The sequence below is a fragment of the Pseudorca crassidens genome, chromosome 15 (assembly GCF_039906515.1).
Source record: "Pseudorca crassidens isolate mPseCra1 chromosome 15, mPseCra1.hap1, whole genome shotgun sequence".
Taxonomy (NCBI): Eukaryota; Metazoa; Chordata; class Mammalia; order Artiodactyla; family Delphinidae; genus Pseudorca; species Pseudorca crassidens.
Genome location: NC_090310.1, coordinates 73,136,377 through 73,163,633, shown reverse-complemented (window position 1 = coordinate 73,163,633; position 27,257 = coordinate 73,136,377). Strand labels below are relative to the sequence as shown.

General features: G+C 45.2%; 1 protein-coding gene across 2 annotated transcripts in view; it reads right to left on the bottom strand.

Annotated features, from left to right (window-relative positions):
- Positions 1-27,257, bottom strand: part of TOX2 (TOX high mobility group box family member 2) — a 131,261-nt gene that overhangs the window by 58,184 nt on the left and 45,820 nt on the right. For both annotated transcript variants that reach the window (XM_067708196.1, XM_067708197.1), the window contains exon 2: positions 18,759-18,824. In XM_067708196.1, the coding sequence (XP_067564297.1) occupies positions 18,759-18,824 (66 nt within the window). The remainder of the gene's footprint in view (positions 1-18,758; positions 18,825-27,257) is intronic.

Below are 27,257 nucleotides of genomic sequence, written 5' to 3'. Positions count from 1 at the left end.
TTTATATATTCCAGATACTAGACCCTTATAAGATGTATGATCTACAGATGGTTTTCTCCCATTCTCTTTCTTGATGATGCTCTTGATACACAGACGTTTTTAATTTTCACGGAGTCCAATGCATCTATTTTTTCTTTTGTTGCTCATGCTTTTGATGTCCTATCTAAGAACCCCCAGCCAATCCAAGGTCAGGAAGAGTTACTCCTATGTTTTCTTCTAAGAATTCTGTGGCTTTAGCCCTGAGACATAAGTCGTGGATCCATTTTGAAATAACTCTTGTATATGGCATGAGGTAGAGTCCAACCTCATTATTTTGCACATGGCTGTCCAACCGTCCCAGCACTATTTGGTGAAGAGACTGTTCTTTCCCCATTGACTGGTCTTGGCACCCTGGTTGAAAATCAATGGACCACAGATGTAGGAGTTTATTTCTGGACTCTTATTTCTATTCCATTGGTCTATATATCCATCCTTATACTATTCTATTGTGAACCACACTGTTCTGACTATTGTGCTTTTGTAGAAATTGGGAAGTGTTCTCCAACTTTGCTCTCCTTTTGCAAGATTGTTGTGGCTACTCAGGACCCACTGCAATTTCATATGAACTTGAGGATCAGCTCTTCCATTTCTTCCTAAAAAGGCCGGTGGAAACTTGATAGAGATTGCACTGCACATGTAGATGGCTTGGGGAGTACTGCAATCTCACCAAAATTAAGACTGCCAGTTCATGAGCACAGGATGTCTCCCCCATTTGCTGAGGTCTTCTTTAATTTCTTTCAGCAGTGTTTCATAGTTTTCACTGTTCAAGTCTTTCACCTCCATGGTTAAATTTATTCCTAAATAGTTTATTCTTTTGCATGCTGTTATATATGAAACTGTTTTCTTAGTTCTTTTTTTTTTTTTTTTTTTGGATTGTTCATTGTTGGTACGTGGAAACACAACTGATTTTTGAATATTGATCTTATACCCCGAAACTTTGCTGCATTCATTTATTATCTGTTTATCATAATTTTAAAGAAAAGCAGAAATTCCACACTGCTGGAGGAACAACAATAATAACAACAACAAATGGAAAAGAAAATAGAACCTGATCAAACCAACAAAAATCTGAAAAGAAAAAAAGAAAATAGAAATGAACTATGAAACATGATAGAGAACCTTCAAAAAATGACAGTATTAAGACTAAATACTAGTAATCACAATAAATACAAATGATTTCAATTCTTTTATTAAAAGATGAAAAATTAATATTTTGATTAAAATAAATGAATCTAGCATATGACATTTATAATAAGCATGCGTGAAATAAAGTGACACAGAAGGTTAAAACTAAGCAGATATATCAGGCAAATAAAAAGCAGAAGTGGCAAAATTAATAACAAGTTAAGTACAATTTGGGGCAAAAGGCATAAAAGAGACTAAGAGTAATACTTAAGTTGATAAATGACACAATCCACTAAGAAGAAATGACAGACATAAACTTTTATGTAGACGGACAAACCACAGGAATATAAAACGTTGAAAAACTGTGAGAAGTACAAAGCGGATTTAACCAAACCATAAACATGAAGAGATGCTAACACATCTCTTCAAAAACTGACAAACGAATCAGATAGAAATGAGTAAGGACAGAAGATTGAATAGCACAATTTCCTCTCTTGATTTGTCTCAAATTTAAAGAACACACATTCTTTTCAAATGTCCATGGAACACTTAAAAAACATGAGTATGTAATAACTACTCAGATAACCTCAAACTGTTCAAAAGGCAGGGATGATATAAGCCACATTCTAGGATCTCAATGCACTAACCTAGTTTTTAATTTAAAAAAAAAAGAAGGGAGAGAAGGAGGGAGCAGAAAAACATGGAGGGAGACAGACCCTCCTAAATACTTGGGCATTTTAAAAGCAATCTTCTAAATAACTTTTGGGTTAAAGAGGAAATCACAACTGAAATTACAGACAATGAGAACACTACCTGACAAAACCTGTAAGAGGTGGACAATGGAAAATTTACAACTTTTTACCTAAGTGAATTTATTGGAAGATAAGGAAGACAAAATAGATGAATTCAGCACTCAACTCAAGAAGCTAGAAATAGGAACAAAAGAAACCAAAAGTCAGTAGAAGACTAATAAAATAGAAAACAAACTTTAGAGAAATACAGGAAAGAGATGGTTTCTTGAAAAGGCTAACAAAAGAGTAAACCACTGACAAGAAAAAGAAAAAAGGACACCCAAAAAAGGAATGAAAAATACATTGATTCTTTGAAAGTTGTTGAGAATTCCTTTGTGACAGAGTATAAGGCTATCATAAATGTTTTTTATTTTCAGCTTCATTCTGTTGTTTAAATCTTCTAAATAACTATTAGTTTTCTTTTTCTGTTTGATCTATTGGTTTCTGAGACAGGTAGGTCAAAACATTTCCACGATTGTGATGTCATCAATTTCTTCCTGTATGTCTGTCTATTTTTGGCTTCATATATTTCAGAGCAATGTGGTTAAGTATTTACATATTAATGATTATCGTATCTTCTTGGGGAAGGGTACCTTTCATTATTCAATGGTTTATCCAATTAGTGCTTACTAGAAAGTTCTCAGACTGACATTTGGATTACCCATTTCCATCACCCTCCCCGATGCTGTATAGGCAGAAGATTCACTGAGGGGGGATCTATAGGAGTAGAGTGTGATTTGGTTTTCCCTCCATCCTGAAACCCCACTTTCGAGCCAAGTGAGAAAGACCCCAGTAGCGCAGCTTGTTGGGACTCGGAATGCAACACAAAAGGGGAGGCGGCACCTCCTTCCGTGGTGAGTCTGGTGAGAAAGAAAGAGCTCTCAGGAGGACCCAACTTGTGTCCCCAGAGTTGAGAGACTCTGTGACTAGAAGGTTTTGAAAGATGGGAGGAGAGCAGAAGCTGCCTGAAATGTCAGGGCCAGGAGAGATTGAGAGAATGAGAGCGAGTCAGAGAGCAATCTGCACGTCCCTGGTTTGGCAAGTTAAGGATATGTGAGTTGCTGAGGACAGGTGAAAGCTAAGGACAATGGCTGGCTGAAGGCATCTATAGAGGTCCCACCCAAGATGGTAGCCTGACAGGGCAGGGGGATCTCAGCAGCAGGAGGTATGTCAACAGGTATACCACCCACAGAGCAGGTCACAAGAGGTGAGCTGCAGAGTGAATCCCCAGCTCAGTATGCCCCATGGAAAAGAGCCAGCGTGTGAGAGCCTGCTATAGCAGCAGGCACGGAGGGTAGGACTTCAACAGTACTAGTCAGCAAGAGGTTTTGACCCTAGCCCTTAATCCTGCCTTACCCTGTCCTGACCCTGGAGTCTCCAGCAGCATCATAGGAAATGGGAGTGGATGGAGAGGTAACAGACCACCCCCATGTCCACTGCAGGTTTCCAAGACAATGAGCCAGGAAGGAAAGAACATGGGATGGACCGCTGCTTTCTTGTATCCTGTGGAGTCCAGTCCGCTGAATAACCCAGAGTGACAGCAACAACACCTTATGTTGACACAGGACTTTGGGGTTCCAAATGCTTCCACATATTACAAATATTTTCCCATAAAAGCCTGAAGATTCTTGGAATACATAATCAGTGAGTACTTTTTCTTTTTTAATTCTACAGAAAGAACGCTGTCTTTGGACCTAGACTGACCTGGGGGAATTCCAATCCTGCCACTTACTTGCTGAGGGACCTTTGGCAATTTATCCCAACTACCTACTCCCGAGCGTCTTTATCTACAAAACCCCACCTAACAGCTGAGAGAATTATATGAGGAAACAGATGTGAAAACACAGGAACAGAAGTCAACACAAATCCCCTCCCCGGCCCCCAAGGAGGGGAAAAAAGAAAGACCTCAGGGTGTAAGCAGAACAAGTGTTAAATATCTTTTCCATTTTGGAAACTGAGGTTCGAAAAGGCAAAATGACTTACCCAAAGTCACACGGGTAGCATGTATGGTAACAAGGACAAGAAGCCCTGACTGTCTGGGGCCAACACATACTCTACCATTATTCATGCCCCTCCTCGCACGTACAGCAATCCTGATTAGCCCAGGACAGTCCTGCTTTATGCCTCTTGTTCTGGGGTAATTTTTAATAGTGCCTTCTTTCACTTTAAAATTGTCCTGGTTTGGACAATTGTCCTGGTATGGCCACCTACCATCCTAACAAATTAAACCTACACCCTATAAAAACATCTCAGCTAGAGGACTGGCATTCAATTCAGTGTTTCCTGACTCTGTTTTCAAAACAAGGAAAATGGCATCTTACCCAAACCTGAAACCCCATCAACTGGATCAGGGCACCCAGCGCCATAACTTCTTATTATGTGTATAGTAATTTTATGGAATTCAGTGGGGACTGAAATGCAATTTTGTCAGGATTGTCTGTGTCCATTATGACCGAGTCAAATTAATCATCTTGGATAATACCCCTGTGTCACCCGTCCCAGAGATGTTTAATAGAATCTTTCTGATTCATGTCTCGCAGACCATCAGATCTGGAGTATTGCCACCCTTCTGAAAATCGGTACAATTATGTCTTCTTGTTGGGCTATCATTTTCCAGGACTAAAAAATGCTTCTTAAAAATAAATAAATAAAATCCCATGCCACATATAAGTGAAGCAGGAGTGAAAAAGCCATATTGTTAAAATTAAATGTGGATTCTGGAGGTGGGGGGGGAGGAGTATGTAATAGCTTTTTAAGCCTCTATTTACAGACAGAACCTCCAAGTCATGGCAACAGGGACGGAGGAGAGTGTAGAAAACTCTCTCACTGGTGGGCCTGATCCTGAAATGCTTGGATCGCAGCAGACAAAGGCATCATAATGTGACAAGGACAACCAGTCACACTTGACATGAGTTTTGTTTACTAAAACTATATCTGGGAACAAACATGATAATCCCTGTGTGTTTTTTTGCTCAGAAAATTATCTGAGTCACTTTAAGGTTCTGGCAGCTTTCCAGACTGATACACTTGTGGGGAATGTTTCTGGAAAAATGAGGAATTAGCAGTGGGGTTCCCTTCTTTAGGAGGAATCAGTCCCAGCAGAACTGAAGTAGCAAGGCTGGGGATAACCTGGGGCCACAGCTTTTGAGTAAGAGGGAGTGGCCTGAGCAGTAGGCATTACCCCATTTTACAGATAAACAAGCTCACTTTTCCAGTAAGTGGCAGAGTTTTATTTTCATAACATATTTTTTGACAATCACATATCCAACTGCCTCTTTGACACGTTCCCTTGGATGTCCTAGAGGAAAGGTCTGCAAATTTTTTCTGCAAAGGTACAGATAATAAATCTTTTTGGCTTTGTGGGTCAGTCTCTGTTACAACTATTCAACTCTGCCGCTGTAGCATGAAAATAGCCATAGACAATATTGAAACTAATGAACAAAGCTGTGTTCCAATAAAGCTTTATTTACAAATGACAAGTGGTGGGCCAGATTTGGCCCATGGGCCATGGTTTGCTGACCCTTGTCCTAGAGGTGGTTTTTCTTCTCCATAGAACTTTTAGCATCTAACACACAATATTCTTGACTTTTTAAAGGTACTTATTGCCTGTTCCTGTCACTAGAATGTGAATTCTGCTGTTTGGTCACTGATTATCCCAAGGGCCAAGGACAGTGCCTTGCACATAGTAGGGCCTCAATAAACATTTGCTGGATGAAATAATACATGAATGAATGAGAATAGGGGTTTTGGACTATTGTGTTTGCTGCTGTATCTCCAGCACCTAGAACACTGCCTGGCACACAGTAGGTACTCAGTAGACTTTTTTTTTAATGAATGAATGCATGAATGAATTTACTGATGGCCCACTGTGGTAGAGGGCTGGGCTCTGCACTATTTTCCCTGTAAGTTCTAAGAAGTCAGCAAAGGTCTAAGGTGGTCTTCTCCTTAGAGATGCTGCTTAGTACAAAGTAATTCTAACTTTTCCCATGAGGGTCTCTTGGTTCCCTGTCCCCATCTTAGAAATCATCTTCCCATGAATGTGTCTGAATTCCAGCTCTACCCTTGGCAGTCTGTGTAACCTTGGGAAAGTCACTGCTCCTTTCTGGGCCTCAGTTATACCACCTGTGAAAAGAGGGATTTGGACCAATGGATTTTTTTTTTTTTTTTTTTTTTTGTGGTACGCGGGCCTCTCACTGCTGTGGCCTCCCCCGTCGTGGAGCACAGGCTCCGGACGCGCAGGCTCAGTGGCCATGGCTCACGGGCCCAGCCGCTCCACGGCATGTGGGATCTTCCTGGACAGGGGCACGAACCCGTGTCTCCTGCATCGGCAGGCGGACTCTCAACCACTGCGCCTCCAGGGAAGCCCTGCTGATATTTCTGATGCTGTTTTTAATCTCCTGTGCCCAGCACGTCCTGGGTGGATGACTTTGGCAAGCTGTTTTACCTTCCTGAAAGTCAGTTTCTTCATCTGTAAAATGGGTACTTTAATCGCACCTCATGGTGACTACCATTTGCCATGCACCAAGCCCTATAATAAAAACTTTGGGTATAAATGTATCTTATTTACGTCTCCCCACATCATTTTGAGGAACTTCTAAAGATAAAATTGAGGCTCAGAAAAGTTGGTTGACTTGTCCAAGGTCGCCCAGCCATGAAATGTCAAGACCAGAATTTGAGCCCAGGTCAGTTTGTCTTCCCCTGTCATTACCTTTATAACTCATCTGACCAACAACATCTCTTTATTGTTGCCCATGATGGGCTGAAACCTCACTCAGAGCCACTAGACTCCATCTCAGGGGCCCCTTCAGCCTAGGGGCAACTCAGCCAGGTGGGAGAGACCAGTCTCTGGCCACTTGAAAAGACACTAGGGACTTTCCTGGTGGTGCAGTGGTTTAGAATCCACCTGCCAATGCAGGGGACACGGGTTCGAGCCCTGGTCCAGGAAGATCCCACATGCTGCGGAGCAACTAAGCCCATGTGCCACAACTACTGAGCCCGTGTGCTACAACTACTTAAGCCCGCGTGCCTAGAGCCAGTGCTCCGCAACAAGAGAAGCCACCGCAATGAGAAGCCCACGCACCACAACGAAGAGTAGCCCCCGCTCGCTGCAACTAGAGAAAGCCCACACGCAGCCAATAAATAAATAAATAAATAAATAAATAAATAAATAAAAAGACACCAGTCCCTCCTAGAGTCTCAGGCAGGGGGTGGAAGAAGCTGACCCATCAAAAGACATAATCTAGAAGGTCCCTCAGAGGCATCCATTCAGCCCACATTCACAGATGCAAAAACCAGGGCTCAGAGAGGGCGCATGACCTACTCAAGGGCACACAGTGAGAGAGGCTGAAGAGGTCCAGAGCCAGGACTCAGCACCGTCCTGGAAAGGTCCCCCATCTGGCCCATTTCGACTTCCTGATCACTGGGTGATCTTGCATTGCAGCAATGAACAAGTGTGTTAAATCAGGGACTCTCCTACCCTCCCCAGCAAAGACTCAGGCCCTACAGAGGATGCTGAGTTGCGGGTGGCTGGGAGTGGCCGAGGGGTGCTGTTTTAAAGAAAACCCTTGAAATTATGTCTCCAACCCAATGCTGTTCCCTCCCCCAACCCATAAACTTCCTGCACCATCTTCATTGTTTCCATCCCATTTAGAGAGAGTGAACGTTTCCTGGGATTCAATTTCTCTCATAATAGTTGGAAGGAAACAAAACTACATGCTGTAAACATTCACTGCATTGTACGAGAAACCTCAGCATTACGGGGGAGGTGTAATAAGTGCAGACCCAGGTCTCCCACCCCCAAGCCCCCACCCCACGAATCCATCCCCAATGCCTCCCATGCCTGTGCCCTCAAATATCTAAACATCTCACAGCCAGGAATCTAGAGCTTTAAAATAAATATATATATTTTAGCTATTGGAATACATAATTAAGATTGGTGAGGTGTAAGTACCGACTCCTTCCCAGCGGTTTTCTCTCAATGAAAACAAGAGAGGCTGGGCCATTTTTCTGAGCACGTGTGTAGGACAGATGAGGGAACATTCCTTAGTTCAGCCTGACATATACTCAATTCTCTCCATATACACATCATGGGGTTTTTTTTTTTTTCCTTCCTCGCATTTTCTTCTCCAGCTGCGAAGTGATATTAAATTTCATCAGATCTGAACAAAATCTGTGGTCTTGAAACAGTTTCCCTTAAGGCCCCTCATATTTATTCAGAATTCATGAATCATGTTCCGATAACAGAACCGTAATTATTTTTAAAGTGTGATGTTTGTGGCTTTAATAGGAAATGCTTGCAAAAGGCCTTTTCTCTTTGCTTGTTTGTAATCTTAGCAGTAATCACTGCTGTTCCCTTCTCTGCACCACAGCAGGCAGAACACAATTTCATTTTCATATGAATCGGGAGCTCTTCACCCAGGTTTTAATTAAAGCAATAAAATCCATGTCATCTTTGCCCTTTACGATGTACACAGATTCAGAGGCCAGAGTTACTAAGCCTAGAATCTTAGATTTCAACAGTGGCAGGAGGTCTCTGGGTCCCGGGACATTTGCTGGAGGTATTTTTGTTTGTTTCAAAAAGACTCAACCACCCCTCTCTCTGTGGCTGCAGTTTCCTTCTCTGTTAAACAGGAAAGCAACCATACCTACCTGAGATGAAATGAGACCATCCACGGAAAACATTTAGCCCCAGTGCCTGAGCCCAGGGAAGTTCCCAGTAAATGTTCATTAGCAGCAGCAGCAGCATTATTTAGGGCTGGAAAAAGCCTACAGACCATCTGCCTTTATTATTCTCAGGAGGGGACTGAGGCTCAGACAGATACCAACACCAGATGAAGGGAACAGGGCAGAGCTGAACCTGGAACCCAAAGGTCCTGGCTCTTTCCTCGTTCTGGGCATCCTACACTGCCCCCTGCTGGAAGGAGGCTGCGCATCGACCCAGTCTAGGTCTATGCTTGACCCAAGTGGTAAGAAAAACAGACCAGGCACCCCTGGGGATGGGGCTGACATCCTTCTCTTTCTCCAAGGTCCCATCCAGACCACTGTCTACCTTCCCTACAAATCCCACCCACCCCACTCAGCTCCGTCAGCATCCAGCGGCTCATGCATCTCCAGCTCACCTCCTTTCCCCATCATGCTCCCAGCCTTCAGATCTAGGCTCTGACTTCCCATCCATCGCAACCCAGCACCATCCCAAGTCCCTTCAGCTCGGCCACCACGCTGATGCTGGGCTCTCAGCTCCTCACTCCCCAGGAACATCTGCTCCACTCTGTCAACACCCCCTCCCCAGACACACCCAAGACTCCATCAATGCCCATGGCTGCTCACCTTCGAATCACCACCCGCTTCCCACTCTGTGACTAAGGTGTCCTCACTGTCCAGCACCTCCCTCAGGGATTCTCTGAGCCTGGGGTTCCCTCTCTTCTGTCCTTACCCAGCTTGGATTCCCTGGTCCTTCACTTCAGTCTCTCTTGGGCAACGAAGCTTGAGTGTCCTTCTGGTACACCTGCCTGGCAAATCCTTGCCCTGGATTCACCCAACTGTCTGCCCTTACAGCACCTGCACCAAGAACTCAGTCTTCCACAAGCCATGACAAATATCGCAGACCGCCCCCATCCCCTTAGACCCCCCGTGCCCTGACTGTCAGCAGGTGACCCAGCAACTCACCAACCTCTCTGAGAAGACAGGTGCATACAGGGGCGGACGCCCTCTGCTCCGAGCCATCCCATCTACAAAGCCACACTCCTTTCCTCCTTGGTCCCTGCTTCTGGCCAAGGCCAGAGCTTCTACCTCTGGGCAGGACCCACCCCTCCCACCCTCTCCCAAAACTTAAGCCATCAATTAACTCTTTCCTGTCCTGAGCCCTGAGCATCACCTCTTTTCTGGATGCCTTCCATCAAGATTAATTCTAAAGACTCTATCATCTTTAAAAAATCCTTCCAAGGAGTCCTCATCTCACTGAGTTATGGTCCTTGCTCTTGTCTTCCTCAGCTAGACTTCTTAGACATTGTCTAGACTTGCCATTTACGTCCTCACCTCTCACTCCCTCCTCCATCCACCCTGGGACCTGTAGGACATCCCCTACACATCAGAACTGCTTTTTCTGAGGTCCAGGATGACTTTCTCTTTGCTAAAACTATTGGACATATCTCAGTTCCTATTCCAACCAACCCCTCAGAAGCATCGACCTTCTGCTTCTTCTTGTTTAAATTTTATTTAATTTTTTGAAGTGATACTAAATCCTCATGGTTGAAAACCCCTGAAAAGGTCAGTGAAAAGTCTTTTTGCTACTCTTGTCTACCTCCCAGTAACCAAAACACACACACACACACACACACACACACACGATGTACAGTGTCACTTTTACTAGTTTCCATATATCCTTCCAGTTATACAAGCACACAGAAACATATATTCTTACTATCCTTTTGGCATAAATGGTAACATACTGTACTTACTGTTCGCCACCTTGCTTTTTTCAGGAAATAATGTATCGAAAGAACTCTATCACTTCCAGCCACACGGTATTCCACTTGATATATGTACATAATTTCTGTAACTAGTCCCATATTACTGCACATTTGGGGTTTTTTTTCCAATTTTTTTGCCACCATAAACAGTAACAAAATGAATAATCTTGAATATGTCATTTCTCATGTATACAGATATATCTGTAGGATATATTTCCAAAAAGGGAATTACTGGGTTAAAGGGTAATGCGTTTGTAATTTTGATAGATGCTGCCAATTATCCTTTCATAAGGGTTATACCAATTTACTCTCCTTTCAGTGATGTATAAAAGTGCCTCTTTCCCCTCAGGGGCTCCAACACAGTGCGTTATCAAACCTTTGGATTCTTGCCAATCTAATAGGTGAAAAATGGTAGTTTTGCTTCTCTTATGAACTATTTTTAGCATTTTGTCATATATTTAAGATCCATTTATATTTCTTTCTCTGTAAACTATTAGTTCATATCTCCTGCCCATTTTTCCACCAGGGTTTTGAATTGATTTCTAGGAACTCTTTATATATGAGGGAAATCAGTCCTTTCAGTATACCATAAGTTGAAAACATTCTTGCCCAATTTTTCATTTGTCTTTGACTTTACTTATGGTATTCTGAACATACCAAAGTTGTTTTGTATTTTAATTTATGGTCAATTTTTATGTCTTCTCTTTTAAGACTCTGAGCGGTGGAAATGCCTTTCCCACTCTGAAGTTGTAAAGTATACTTTAAAGATTTTTTTTTTCTGGTGCCTTTATGGTTTCCTTGAGTACATTTAAATCTTTGATTTATTTAAAGTTTATCCTTTGATAGGGAAGTAGCTGGATCCAACATCATTTTTCCCCAGATCCCCTCCCTCCTTCTTGGAACACTGCCATTGGCTGCTAAGACTCCATGTTCTCCTCCTACTTCTCCAGCCACTGCTTCTCAACCTTTCACAGTTGTCTTCTCCTCTACTTTGCCTTCAAATGTTAGAGCTCAACATTTAAGAGTCATTGGTCCCCTACTCTTCTCACTCTCCTCTCTCTCCGTAAATTTCGTTCTCTCAAGGTTTTAATACCATAAGCTGAGGACTTCCAAGTTCAATTCCCCAATGAGCTCTAGACTTATACAACCATCTAGCTACTTAGACATCTTTACTTGGATGAACATCTCAAATGGAACATGTCCAAGTCTGGCCTCATCAAACCTGCACCTCCCTAGACCATCCCCAGCTTAGAAAGCTGTACCATCGTGCTGGGAAAGAGACTCATCATCGAAGCCTGGGAGTCTCCTTTACTCCCCTATTTCTCTCTCCCTCTGCATCCATCATCATCAAGATCTTCCGGCTTTATTTCCAAAACACATCTCAGATCCACCCACTTCTTCCCATCTCCTCTTTGCCTCTACACAATCTAGGACAATACATCATCCTTCACTTGGACTATTACCACACCCTCCCATTTGGTCTTCCTTTATCCACTCTTGCCACTGAGAGCTTTTAAAACTGCAAATCTGATCACATCATTCAATCTCAGTCTCTCTCTGTCTCTCACTAACAAAGCCCAGTAACTTGCTTTGACTAATAAAATATGCTGGAAGTAGTCATGTGCCAGTTTTCTCTCTCTAACACACGCACGCACACATACACACACACACAAGCTCTTTCAATAATTCTTTTTTTTTAATTTTAAAAATTTATTTTATTTATTTATTTTTGGCTGCATTGGGTCTTTGTTGCTGTGTGTGGGCTTTCTCTAGTTTTGGAGAGCGGGGGCTACTCTTCGTTGTGGTGCACAGGCTTCTCACTGCGGTGGCTTTACTTGTTGCGGAGCACGGGCTCTAGAGCGCAGGCTCAGTTGTTGTGGCGCACTGGCTTAGTTGCTCCGCAGCATGTGGGATCTTCCCGGAGCAGGGCTCGAACCCGTGTCCCCTGCATTGGCAGGCAGATTCTTAACCACTGCGCCACCAGGGAAGCCCCTCTTTCAATAATTCTTAAAACGAAGTCTGAAATATTTAGCAGAAGTGGTATTTATAGATGGCCAATAGGCACATGAAAAGATGCTCAATATCTCTAATTATTAGAGAAATGCAAATCAAAACCACAATGAGGTATCACCTCACACTGGTCAGAATGGCCATCATTAAAAAGCCTACAAATAATAAATGCTGAAGGGAGTATGGAGAAAAGGGAACCCTCTTACACTGTTGGTGGGAATATAAATTGGTGCAGCCACTATGGAAAACAGTATGGAGTTTCCTTAAAAAACCTAAAGACAGAGTTGCCATGTGATTCAGCAATCCCAGTCCTGGGCACATATCCGGAGAAAACTCTAATTCAAAAAGATACATGCACCCCAGTGTTCATAGCAGCATTATTTACAATAGCCAAGACACGGAAGCAACCTAAATGTCCATCGACAGATGAATGGATAAAGAAGATGTGGTGTATATATATATATATATATATATATTACTCAGTCATAAAAAAGAATGAAATAATGCCATTTGCACCAACATGGATGGACCTAGAGATTATCATACTAAGTAGTCAGAAAGAGAAAGACAAATACCATATGATATCACTTATACGTGGAATCTAAAATATGATACAAATGAACTTATTTACAAAACAGAAACAAACTCACAGACATGGTTACCAAAGGGGAATGGGGTGGGGGAGGGAAAAATTAGGAGTTTGGGATTAGCAGACACAAACTACTATATATAAAATAGATAAACAATGAAGACCTACTGTATAGCACAGGGAACTATATTCAATATCCTGTAATAAACCATAATGGAAAAGAATATGGAAAAGAATATATGTGTGTATATATATGTGTGTGTGTCTATATATATATATAGCTGACTCATTTTTCCGTACACCAGAAACTAACACAATGTTGTAAATCAATTATACTTCAATTAAAAAAAAAACAAGTGGTATTTACAGCCATGAGAGTGGAAAACTCTACCCACAACTAGGAAGGCTGTAATGAGGAGGTGACATTTGCAGTGGCCATGAAAGAACAAATAAGCATTTGCTGGGTAAAAACGGCCAGGGGATTCCCATCAGAGGAAACACTGCACACAGGGGCGCAAAACTGTAAATGAGCACAAGAAGTGACCAGAGGTTCGTCTCGAGTGACCATTATTAAAGCATTATTTATGGTAATAAAAACAAAAGAAGACATAGGCAGTTGTTTTGAACACTGGCACTTTACATACTATCTTAGGTTAGATTCTCTTGAAGTAGAGCTGAGACGGGGATTCCCATGAGAGTAACTTATTGAGAAGTGACTTTAGCAAAGGGGAGGGAGGGAAGCAGGAGAGGGCATGTGATGGAGCTGAGTAAGGCTGTGGTCTCAGCTAGAGTTGGCTGAAACTCCATGGGGAGTGGCCCAGTTGGTCCCCCTTGAGACAAGGGGTGGGGCCTTCTAGACCATCTCCCATTCCCCTTCCTGGTTCATGACTCCCGTTTGGCAGAGAATTCTCTAAGGAAGGGTCAGCTGTGAATAGGTAACAGCCAATACTCACACAGCTGGATAATGGATGTCCTGAGCTGATGAAGGGAATCTGCAGGGGAGGTACCAACAGAATCCACATCGCACTCCTCGTTTACTTCTCAAAACACCTTAGGAGGCAATCATTACTCCTCCCATTTGACAGAAAGCTGACGTAACTTACACAAGGGCATCTGGCTGGGATGTGGAAAAGCTAGAATTTGAATCCAGGACTGCTAAGACCCAAGCCTAGTTCCTCTCCTCTTCACCCTCATCCCAGGAAGAGGGAGAATCTTTCTGGATCACTTAACCAGGAAATATCAATCCCTGTAACTCCTGAATGGGGAACCCTCTCAGGAGGGGAAAGAGCTGATCTCTACTGGGCCCTCCGCCCCTAGAAGTTGCTGACGGGCCAGAAACCATGCCTGACAAATGCATCTTGGGCTCAGACCACACAAGAAAGTCTGGTACAAAAGAAACTCAAGGTCCAGGGAGGTAGGAAAAGTGATAATATATGAAAACTAAGGCAGCTATTCAGGAATTTTGGAGAGACTTGCAAAAAGCAAACAATGAAGCGAGCATTTGCAAAAGAAACTTCAAGCCCATGAGAACTCGTCTGAAAGTTTTTACAAGGGGACACAGTTGGCTAATACATATCCTGTAGGAACCTCTGTCTCAGCTGCAGAGATAAAGAAGATGGTGTTTCAGGAGAAGGTTAAATTAAAGAGCAGGTTTTTAACATGATAAAATTGCACTTTCTGGAAGCAAACATCTTCCAGAAATGGCTTCCTGCTTACATATAGAGCTTTGCACATAGAAGGTGCCCAATAAACATGTGGTGAATAGATGAAGCTTGCATTTAACTGTATTTATAAAATGCATTTCATGCCATTTAGAGTGTTTATCCTCTGAATCCTCTACCAGCTATGAGACCTTCATTTGCCCACATGTGTATGTCAATCCTTCAATAATTGGGACAATACAATTCCTACAGCTGATGAGGCCACACACCATGACTGGGTATTCATGTACAAATGTGCATGTGTGGGTTCAAGCAAGCATTCCAGGGAAGAGACTGGAAGGAAAGGTAGAGAACTTTTGCCATTAAGGACTACAGGCCTTGTCCATCTACAGATGAATGGATAAAGAAGATGTGGTAAATATACACAATGGAATACTACTCAGCCATAAAAAACGAATGAAATATTGCCATTTGCAGCAACATGGATGGGCCTAGAGATTATCATACTAAGTGAAGTAAGCCAGACAGAGAAAGACAAATATCATATGATATGACATATATGGAACCTAAAAAAATGATACAAATGAACTTACTCACAAAACAGAAATAGACTCACAGACATAGAAAACAAAATTATGGTTACCAAAGGGGAAAAGGGAAGGAGGGATAAATTAGGAGTTTGGGATTATACACTACTATATATAATATAGATAAAAAACAAGGACCTACTGTATAGCACAAGGAACTACATTCAGTAGCTTGTAATAACCTATAATGGAAAAGAATCTGAAAAAGTATATATATACATATATTTATATATATAAAATGACTGAATCACTTTGCTGTATACCTGAAACTAACACAACATTGTAAATCAACTATACTTCAATAATTAAAAAAAAAAAAAAAGCTAGAGGCCAGTGGAGCCCCACCATGCCACAGGAGCTGCAGGTCCCAGAGACGTCTTACTCTTCAGTAAAATCAGTGTGAACTACGTGGCACATGCTTCCCATACGTGATAGTTTGTTAAAAGACCACACTGCTTTGCAGCACCTCCCATCAACAGAGTCTATTTCCCCATTCCCTGACTCTAGACTGGCCCTTTGACTTGTTTTGACCACATTCTAGAATATGTTAGAAGTAGTCATATGCCAGCTGGAAGCCTAGACCTCAAGAGGTCTTGCAGCTTTGGCTCTTGCTGCTCTGGGAGCCCTTTTCCCACCACGTGAACAAATTCAGGCTAGCCTGCTGGAGCACAAGAGACCATCTGGCATAGAAGGGAGTCCTCCATACCAATCAGCCCACAGCCTACCTGGCTGCTGACTGCTGCCACTTAAATGATCCTAGCCATGACCAGAAGAGCCACCCAGCTGAACTCAACCAAATTGCCAAGCCATGGAATCATGAACTAGATAAATATTTATTGTTTTAAGCCACTAATTTTTGGGGGTGCATGTTATGCAGCAAAAGCTAACTGATACAGGGCTTCCCTGGTGGCGCAGTGGTTGAGAGTCCGCCTGCTGATGCAGGGGACATGGGTTCGTGCCCTGGTCTGGGAGGATCCCACATGCCGCAGAGTGGCTGGGCCCGTGAGCCATGGCCGCTGAACCTGCATGTCCGGAGCCTGCGCTCCGCAACAGGAGAGGCCACAGCAGTGAGAGGCCCACGTACCACAAAAAAAAAAAAAAAAAAGCTAACTGGATACACTATAGTAAGTCTAGATTGTAATTGGTAAGTCTGCTCACGTCAAGGTTGGCTTGTGCCACCACGTGGACTCAGAGAATCCTGATATCTTCTCTATAAAGTTCTAAGTTAGGGAGACTCTCTGAGTGACAGCACAAGAGACTTGGAAGGACCCTTAGGGAGTCCAACCACCTCATCACACTGTTAAGGAAATGCATTCATTACATAAGTATTTCCTGAGTGCCTCCTTTGTGCCAGGCATTATGGCCCAACAGGGGGGCACAACAGTGAATAAGAGAGACCAGATTCTGCTCTCAGGGAGGCCACAGTCTAGGGTAGAAACCAGATGTTATTCAAGTCATCCCACAAAGAAGCAGACCACAGTGACAAACGCTGTGAACTAAAAGGACATGGTACCATGAGACAGAATTACAGAGAAGGGACCTAATTTGGATTTGGGGGGTCACCAAGAGCTCTCTAAGGAAGTGACATTTAGGCTGAAGCAAGTTGGTGGCAGCCTTGAGGTGGGAACGGAGCTCTCCACAGACACAGCAAGGTGTGTGGAGCTTTGAGTCCCAGCCCTGCAGGTTCAGATTCCATCTCTACTGCCCCCTGGCTGAGTCAATCAACATCCTTGAGCCTCAGTTGCCTCACCTATGAAATGGGGTTAAGGATACTGTCTTACTTCTTCATGGTACGTCTCAAAGCGGTCGTGAAGGTCAGTTGATATAACCACTGAGAAAAGGGCAAACTGTTGAGTGTTGGGTGAACAGCTGAAGCTACCGTTAGCAACTTGGCGGGGGGACATTTATTTGTTCTCCAGCTACCCTGAAAAGGACTGTGCCCCCCTCTGCCCAAGCCTAGAGCAGACGCGGAGCCCCACTGAGTCCCACTTGCCCTTCTTGGTGGAAGCACAGTACCAGCCCTCTCCACTAGGGACTGAGCCAGTGCCAACTCCAGCACAGCACGGTTCTGAGAGCCAGGGCTCAGGACGTTAGCAAAATGCAGTTGAAACATTGTGAAAGGGCTCGGACAAGGTGTTCAGGAGTAAACTCTGGTCTTTTGAGACAATCACATTTTCAAGTGGATTATGGACAATTCAGCGACTTCTGTGATCTCTTCCAAAATGAGCATTCCCAGGACTGGAGTCTGGCTCACCAGTTCTTGCAGCTTGGCACAAGTCAGAGCAATATACCGGCAGCTTCTCAGCAGGCCCCCTGGTGCTCACACGGTCACAGGCCATAGACGGGGTACGGCCTGGCGGGTCCACAGGCACACCCCTGCAGTGGCAGAGGAGGGGGCTGCAGCGCCCTGTAACAGAGGAGCTTCCACGCCACGCTGGGATGATAACAGTATCTCCCCTCACCGGCAGTGTTCCCTAAGGGCCACAAGCCCATGTCTCTCTCATCTGTGTCCCCTACAGTACCTCTCACAGAGTGGGGCACATAAATGTTTGTGAATTAATAGGCTTCTGTTTCCCCAGCTGGAAAATGTGGTCCCAGCCACCCAACTTGGACTGCCATGACCTCCACGACTACATAGCCGGGGGCGGGGGGCAGCAGCTCCAGGGACAGGCTTGTCCTCCAGCTCCCAAGTTTCTCAGCAGCTATGAAACCCCTCTGCCCTCCATCCAGCACCCTGAGCTGCTGCCACCCAGCAGGCACCACTGCTTTAGGGAAGCATCTTCCAGGATGTTTGCGGGACCCTCCATGGGGCCCCAGCCTATAGTGAGGACCCTCTCTGGCATCTGAGTCTCTAGCGAGGATACTCCCAGCTGAGAGAAACCTTAATTTCCAGAGACCAGGCTGTCAGTGGCAAATCTGTCCAACTGGCATCTGGGACTCCCAAGGGGCTGGGCTGGAGCTGGGGACAGTCTTGCCCGGGGATGACTCAGCCCCTTTCACCACCAAGAAAAGCTGCACAGAAAGCCTCTGCTCTCCTCCCTTTTCACCATGTCCACAACCCTCCCCAGTGGGCAGGAGAGCCCCGAATGCTGATACGTGGGTGTGAGCACCTCCACGCCAACATCTGCCCCCATGGGTGCTGTGTGGTGACGAGAGGCAGGCAGCACCAGAGAGCATGTGACAGCTCTATCCGTTGCTGCTGAAAACCTGCCCTCTGTGCATGGACAGTGCAGACAACACATTTCGAGTTTTATCAAGTTTTCAGTGATGCCCATTGTAAGCCAACAGTAGCCAGGTAGTTGATGTACAGAAAACACTACAGTCCCAGTTTGATTGCCCAGTTGAGGGAGACTCAGCTGATATTCTTGATCATTCTAAGAGAGGACAATAGTGGGCTGAGCCACCTGCTCTGCACCCCTCCCCTCCCACCCAGGGAGCAGCTTGGCTCCAGCAAGCCCAAGGCTGGACAGGGAGGACAGGGCACCCACCTGGCTGGTTGATAGGAGCTCTGGGTTTCCGTCACTCATCCCCACGTAGGCACTCTCACCATCAAACTGGAACAGAGAAAGAGAGGCAGCTCTGATGAAAATGTTCTCAAGAAGGGCCCAGGAGAAGCCAGAGGAGGTCAGGGGACTAAAAGCACTGAGGGGAAAAGACTCTGGAGCCTGGAGAAGCAAAGACTGAGCCCAAGATGCCCAGTCCCCATTTCAGTAGGACTCCCTCTAGGGTAGAAGAAGCAGTCCTTACTCTGTGAGCTCTGATGGCTTGGGTTCATCACACTTAGGATGCAGAGAGGAAAACCTTTCTGCCCTTTATACCTTGTCCATAGATGTGTCAGGTTGCCCTGTCAGATACTGAGCTCCCCATCTCTGGAAGTATGCAAGTATTTCTCCTGGCCAAAATGACATCAGGCTCTCAGCTAGAGCTGGAATTCCACAAGCTGAGAGAGGCCAAGGTCTCCAGAGCCTTGGGATCAGGACAGCCTGCCCCTGACCCATCCTCCGGGTCTTACCATCCCAAATGGCTCTGCCCCCTCACCTTTGACCCTTAGGCAGTGAGGACTGTGGCAAAAACCAGGTACAGGAACTACACCCTGTGTTCTGAGCGGCTGCCAAGGCTGGAGTTGTCTGTAAGAGGGAGCAGGTGTAGCGGGAGAAGCAGGGGCTCTGGGGCCACTGGCTCCCCTTCTCCCTGATGTGTGATCTTGAGCTGGTGTCTGAACCTCTGAGGTGCCACATCTGTCAAACGGGGATAACGACAGTGGTCCTCTCTCCAGGGGATGCTGCACTGAAACGTGCAAAACACTTGGCTCAATTCCAGTTCCCTTCGCTTGAGACAAGTGTCTTGGGTCGGGTTCTCTAGAAGCAGAGCCTGAGACAAGGGTTCAAATGCATGTGATCTTTGAGAAGTGCTCTTTAGAAATAAGCTGTAAGGGAGGGAGGGATCAGGATAGGACGGGGGAAGGAGCTAAGCAAGGATGTGGTCCCAGCTGGACAGTCGCTGTAGCCTGATCCCACCACAAGCTCTGGGGCATGGATGGTACCACAGAGTTAGTCCCAGCATGAAGCAAGAGGCTGCACTTTTGTAGCCCATGTACATCAGTCATTGGCTGTGGGCTGCCCTTAAGGGACAGAAGGAGTCATAACCTGAGAAGGGTGGCCCCCATTTGGCCAAGGACAGTTCTCCAGAGAATTGTGCCAGCTGTGAGCCATTTTTAGCCAGTGCTCACAGCAGATGGGAGTAGGCTGTGCTGGACAGTAAAGGGATCTGGGGGGTGGGGGGGCACCAACAGCAGCTGGCCAGTTTACTGTAATTGAAAAAAACCCTTTTATTGGGTTATAATCATATGGTTCAAAATTCCCAAAGTACAAAAAGCAACAGAGTGAAAAGTCGCCTCCCCCCACCTCCCAGGCATTCACCGCCCCTCTCCAGAGACAACAGCTGCATCTATCAGCTTCCTATACATCCTTTCAGAGATAGTCTCTGTATATACATTAGAGTCATTGCTTTCACATAAATGACAGCATACTATACACACCATTTCGCACCTTATTTTTCTCCTAGCAACACATCCTTGAAAGTGTTTTATGTCAGGACATAATTTTGTTTTCTGGTACCTAGTATGCCACAGCATGCCTGTAACATATATATTTAACTAGTTAAGCACGTGGGCAATTGAGTTGTTTCCAGGCTTTTGCTATTGCTCCCATGAATATTTTTGTACATCCATCATTATGCATGGGTGTGAGTCTATCTGTAGGATTAGTCTGTATAATCACGGCATCTAACCGTGTGTGCGTCTGTAATTTGGATGGACATCACCAAGCAGCACTCATGGAGGTTGGAAAAGTCCACAATCCTGCAATCAACAGTTCATCCAGACCCTCTTCGCTCAGAGAGGTTTTCCTAACAACGGCTCAGATGCCGGCCTCCTACCTCTGTGTGCTCTGAAGCCCACTACCCCTGATTCCCTTGCCCTGCTTGCCCTTGTTCATCGTTCCACAGCCCCTTTACCTTCTACCTTTCTACATAATTTACTTATTTACCACGTTCATTGCTTACAGTTGGATTTCCCCTACGAAAATGGAGGGGACTTGAGGTCGGGGTCTTAGTCTGTCTGTACACTGATGCCTCCCAAATACCTAAAATAGTGCTTGACACAGAGCAGATACTCAATAAATCCTTGTTGAATGAATGAATGAAACGGCCACTACATCACTCACATTGTCTTTTACCAGGCCAGTCTTTTCATCGGGGTAGTGGGATTAGGGTTTATACCCAAGTGCCTTCCCAACACAAGGATGGGCAGAGTCCTTTGGTGACTGCTGGATTTGCAAAAGAAAAGGCCATGCCATGCCTAGAGTCTGGGCATGACCCCAGATGCAAGGCTCCATCTACCACACTGTACCCCCGGAGCTTAGGCTTCAAGGCTCTGCTCAGAAACACCTCCTCCAAGAGGCCTGCCATGCTTTCACCTCCTTTGGCTTTCCCTCTAACAACATAGATTGTCTCTGTATCTGTCTTCTGCCCCAGAGTGGGAGCAGCATGGAGGCTGGAACTGTGTCCTGGTCATCTCCAAATCCCACAACACCTGACACAGACTGGCATCAGGAACGGGACTACGACTTAGGCAGGGTAGAGTGCTCTCAACAAAAGCTCCTGGGTACTTATCAGATGTGTCACCATGGCTACATATTCTTCGAGAAAAGTAAGACCTTTTTAAAAATCACATGTAATTTATAAGTATGTTCTAAAAGAAAGAATGATGGGAAGTGGAGGGAGAAGACATTTAACCAGGTATTTGGAACATTTTATAAAGCAATAGTCATCAAACAGTATGGTATAGATTAAAAGTACAGGGACGTGTATTAAAGGAGCAGAGGGAAAGGTATCCCCCAAACGCTGTGTAATAATGTCCCATTTATTAAATGCTGGCTAGAACGAAGCCACCCTGGTCCGCTCTCTCCTCCGACATGCAGAGCAGGCAATGAACAAATATTTGGTGAATGAATGAATGTACTTGGCACCAACCAGAATGCTTTCCATAAAAGAGCTCATTTAACCCTCACAACAACCAGTGTTTCAAACCAAGGAAACAGGTCGAGAGAATAAACGGTTGCCCAAGATCACGCAGTTAGGGAGACACTGCACTGCAGAGTGGTCTGTTTGCTTCCTGGGCTTGGCCTCTCCTACGAGGCTGTAAGCTCCTTGGCGGCAGGGATCATGGCCTGGCTGTACCCCCCCCACACACACACACATAGCCAATCATTTGCCGGGGCCTTGCACATACTAGGTGTTCGATGTGTATGTGGTCGCACTTCGCCGAGGAAGGAACTCCCTGCAGCGAGCAGTGGGGAATGGTGCAGAGGAACAGAGACTCTGGATTTTGAGGCATGTGTGCCGGGGGTAGTGAAGAGGTTGAGCAGTGGGCTTCTGCATTCACTTGTTTATTCAAACAAGAAAGAGCAGCCACATGCCAGAGCGAAGCTTGCTTCCTGCTTCAAGGAAAATCTGAGAAGTTGGCAGAGGTTCCCAAGGCAGGGCCTGGGTCAGCCTCCATTGGGTCGCCCCTGCGTGCTTTGCATGGTGTCCTGGAGCACAGGACTCGGCTACTGAGCAGCTACGAACAGAGGCCCCAAGGTGGCGATTGGGTAGGTGATGTCTGCTCTCTGCCCACCTCTGTCCAGCGCTCCACCACCTCCGAGCCCTTGTAGGGGGAAGGAAGGAGGGAAGGAGACTCCGAAACCTCCCAGGATTCCCCTGGCTTGGCCCCCAGGGCCCTAAGGCCTGAGACTTACACCCTCAGCCCTCCTCTTGGGGTGGGGGGCTTTCTGGGGGAAAGAACCTGCATGCCAAGGGGAGAAGTCACAAAGCCTAGACACTGAAGAGTCCCCTCCTCCTCCACGTGCACAAAACAGACTGAAAATGCCCACATGGACACCCACTGCACAGTGGTGATGCTGAGTGAGCATCACACAAAGGTATACGAGGGCTTCCCTGGTGGCGCAGTGGTTGGGAGTCCGCCCGCCGATGCAGGGGACGCGGGTTCGTGCCCCGGTCCGGGAAGATCCCACATGCCGCGGAGTGGCTGGGCCCGTGAGCCATGGCCGCTGAGCCTGCGCGTCCGGAGCCTGTGCTCCGCAACGGGAGAGGCCACAACAGTGAGAGGTCCGCGTACCGCAAAAAAAAAAAAAAAAAAAAAAAGGTATACGACACACAGTGTGCCCAAGCATGGTGACAACATATGCATCACAAACTGGTGGGGGCCCACGTCACACACAACAGAGTGTTCAAGACAGCACTCAGTTACACACATACCACATGCATGGGTAGCACCAACCATCACAGACAAAGACGTCCAGAGCACAAGCATGAGCGTACACAGCACAGACCCTTCACGGGACTGGCACGCAACCGCCAGAGCCTGCACACATGGAAGGGAGGGGGTGCCCAGATGAGAGTAAGCACCCCAGCCATCTGCAACTGAATACGTATATAACTCAGAGAAACGTGCACACAAACACATATGACCCGCGCGTGTAGAGACACACAAAGGCACCAAAGAACTTAAATTCTGTGCATATCTCAGTTTCTGAGTCCCTCAGTCAAAAATCTTTTTTCACACCACACAACCTTCCACACGCTTTAAAATGTGAAAAAAAAAAAAGTGTGTGTGTGTTTCAGGAGGGTGGGGAACAACGGCCTAAGAATTTCCACGAAATGCCAGGAGAATATCTCTTACCACTGACTGGAATAGATTAATTTTCCCCATTTCATATTTTAATTATAATTCCTTTTCCCAGCGCCATCTTCAGTCGTCATTACAGCTGGAAGATTGTTCTGCGAAAGCCAGCCCTTCATCTTCTCTTCCCAAGAGTTTTGTCATGGAAATGAGTTTGGGAATCTGAAAGAATCCACATTTTTGCAAATAGCGAATGTGTGGGGATAACCCTTTCATGACGGCCACCAAGGAGAGGCTTCTGAAGGGTCTGTCTCTCCCCACAACGTGTGGTCCCCTTGGCGAGAGGGGCAGCTGGTCCTCTAGTCCAACAGCCACCACCCCCCCCACACACACACATGCACAAAGAAAAGGATAGATCCCTTTTCTATCTTTAAGCAAACTTAGCAAATAGGCAGCCAAGGTGAAAGGTGAGACGCCCTGATTTTAGCGAGTCAGATGATGCTAGCTCCATCTGTGCCCCTTGGGCAAGCTCTGTAACTGCTCGAAGTCTCCGTTTCCTTATTCTGATGACCCACAGAGCCACTGATTCACAGGAGGTGGAAATTAAACATCTGTGGCATGGACAAAGGTGGTAACTGGGTGGATGAATGGATGGAAGGAAGGGAGGGAATGAAGGATGGGATGGATGGATGATGGATGGTACAAATCAGCACAATCCCATAGAAATATAAAGCAAGCCACATGTGTAATATAAAATTTTCTAGTAGCCACAGTTAAAAAAAAAAAAAAGGGACTTCCCTGGTCATCCAATGCTTAAGACTCTACGCTTCCTGGAATATTACTCAGCCATAAAAAGGAATGAAATTGGGTCATTTGTAGAGATGTGGATGGACCTAGAGACTGTCATACAGAGTGAAGTAAGTCAGAAAGAAAAACATATATTGTATATTAACGCATATACGTGGAATCTAAACAAATGGTATAGATGATCTTATTTGCAAAGCAGAAATAGAGACACAGATGTAGAGAACAAACGTATGGATACCAAGCGGGGATGGGTGGGATAAATTGGGAGATGGGGATTGACATATGTACACTACTGATACTATGTATAAAATAGATAACTAATGAGAACCTACTTAAAGCACAGGGAACTCTACTCAGTGCTCTGCAGTGACCTAAATGGGAAGGAAATCCAAAAAGGAGGGGATATATGTACACATACAGCTGATTCATTTTGCTGTACAGTAGAAACTAACACAACATTGTAAAGCAACTATACCCCAATAAAAACTAAAAAAAAAAAAAAAAAAGACTCCGCGCTTCCAATGCAGGGGGCACGGGTTTGACTCCTGGTCAGGGAACTAAGATCCCACATGCCGCACTGCGCGGTACGGCCAAAATTTTTTTAAAAATTAAAAATAAATTTAAAAATAAATAAAATATAAATAAATAAAGTTAAAAAAGAAAGTATAAACTGGTGAAATTAATTTTAAAGACATATTTATTTAACCCAATATATTAACAATATTGGTTTCAACATGGGATCAACAGAAAAATTGTAAATGAGACGGTTTACGGTCTTTTTTTGATACTGTCTTTGAAATCCAGTATGTATTTTACCTTACAGTACGTCTCCGTTTAGACTTAGCTTCATTTTGAGTGCTCAAAAGTCACAGGTGGCTGGTGGTGAATAGAGAAGAAAACAGTTGGGATGGAGAAGATGCGTGGGTGGATTGCGGGTAGGCGTATGGGTTCAATGGATGGATGAGCGGACGGACGGATGGATGATGGATGGAAAGGGGGGTGGGGAGATGAGTGGTGGGAATGAGTGGGATAGATGGGTCAGTGGACAAAAAGATGACTCAGTGGTTGGACAGATGGAATTAGAAGGTGGGATGAATGGACGGATGGGCAGGTGGGTGGCTGGGAGGAGAGCAGTTGGATGAATGAGATGGGATGGCTGGGTAAGTATGAAGAGACGGGTGTGACGGGAAGATGATTAGGATGGTGGAGGAGATAAACAGATGGCTGGAATGGGTGTGTGGGATGCCTGCGCTGATGGAATGGGCTGAATAGTGGGTGGATAGATAGGTCTGGGATTTCCTCGTCGATTGGATGATGCCATGGCTTCTTAGGGTTACAACATGTCACTGACTTTCAAACACTCACCTGCAGCCAAGTTACCTCCAGATTGCAATGCACCATTTCCCCTGAACATTTCCCCCATTTGGTCCATGAGCATCTCAAGTTCAACACACCCAACACGGAACTCACGACATGTGTAGAAGCCTGCTCTTTCTCTGGCGGTCTGCCATCATGAGAGATGCCACCTCTCCAGAGTACACTGTCAGTACCTCTGGGGTGACTCTGGACCCCTTCCGTTCTACATCCTCCTGATCCAATCACCAGCAGAAGCTTTCTGCTCAGCTTCCTCCAACCCAGCCCATCTTTCACCCCGGCTATCACTAGCAATCTTTCGGCAATCATTTCACTGCTCAGATCAAAACCCTGCAGGGACTCCACATCACTGACTCTGGCATCCAGGACCCTCTATGACAACCAGCCCTGAGACTCAGCTCCCACAGCGCCCCTCAAGGCTGCAGGAACCTCCAGCACCCTTGCCTTTGCACACATTGCCCCATCATCAGCCTGGAGCACCCTCCTCCTTCCTTTCTCAATCCACTGAAATCCAACTCTTCCTAGGTCTTTTTTTTTTTTTTTCTGGCTATGCACTCCAACCTTAACAGTCCTGCTTGCTTCTATAAATCCGTATTCTTGGGCCCAATCTTAAAGCCCCCATCTCAAGCCAGCTTTGGACTTAGTTCAACTTCCATGTATAGTGTGATATACTGGGCAACAGCACTGATTCTTGAATAGGAGTATCAGCTCCACCACTTACTTAGCTGTGTGTGACCTTGGATTTAACTTCTCTTTGCCTTAGTTTCCTCACCTGTAAAATGGTAATGATCGCATTAACTATTATTGCCTCATAAGGTTTTTGATATCTGTTATCAGATATGAGTTAATATCTGTAACATAATACTTAATAATGGTAATGACTTTTGACAAGTGTTTAATAAATGGTATCTTTTATTATTATATGCTAAACTATTATCCTCTCATCAGCCGCAATGCCCCTCAGTCTTGCAGAGGACTGTATCTCCTATGTCTCTGAGACCATCAGATCCTCCCTCAACTCTCTCCCCTCCTCCACATTATTAATATCACACCCATCCTGACCTCCTTTCCTTTAGTCTAAACAGGTTAAGTGTCTCCCTCCTGTTCAAGGTGAGCCCTTTCACTTTGACCCCGTCCCTCTCATGTCTTTCCCTCATTCATTCCCACGCCTAGATCTAAGACCTAATTTAAATATGCTGAGTAAAATGAAATCAGTCGATGCCCTTATATCAGGCAGCAAGCACCTACAATGTACTGAGTAACACACTCCCGACATCGGCGGTTTACGGTAAATAAACCTGGTCACAAGGCACTGAAAGCAGGTAAAAGCAAAGGGATTCTGAGGTCACAGAAGGGGCAACTGTCATTGTTCGTTGACTGGTATCTAGCGATTGGTTACCATGTGCCTGACATTGTACAGACACTAGCCATGCTGTAATGATAATGACACAGCTCCTCAAGGAGCCCCCAGTCCTTTGGAGAAGCTTGGGCGAATAAAACGTTCCTATTCTCCAAATCTGAGAAAGGAAGACAGGCCATTCTTTGGCCGTAGTCCCACAACAGGAACAAGTAACCACAAACCTTGTCTGACGCTCATCTCAATTGGTCAGTGACAGTTTTGTAC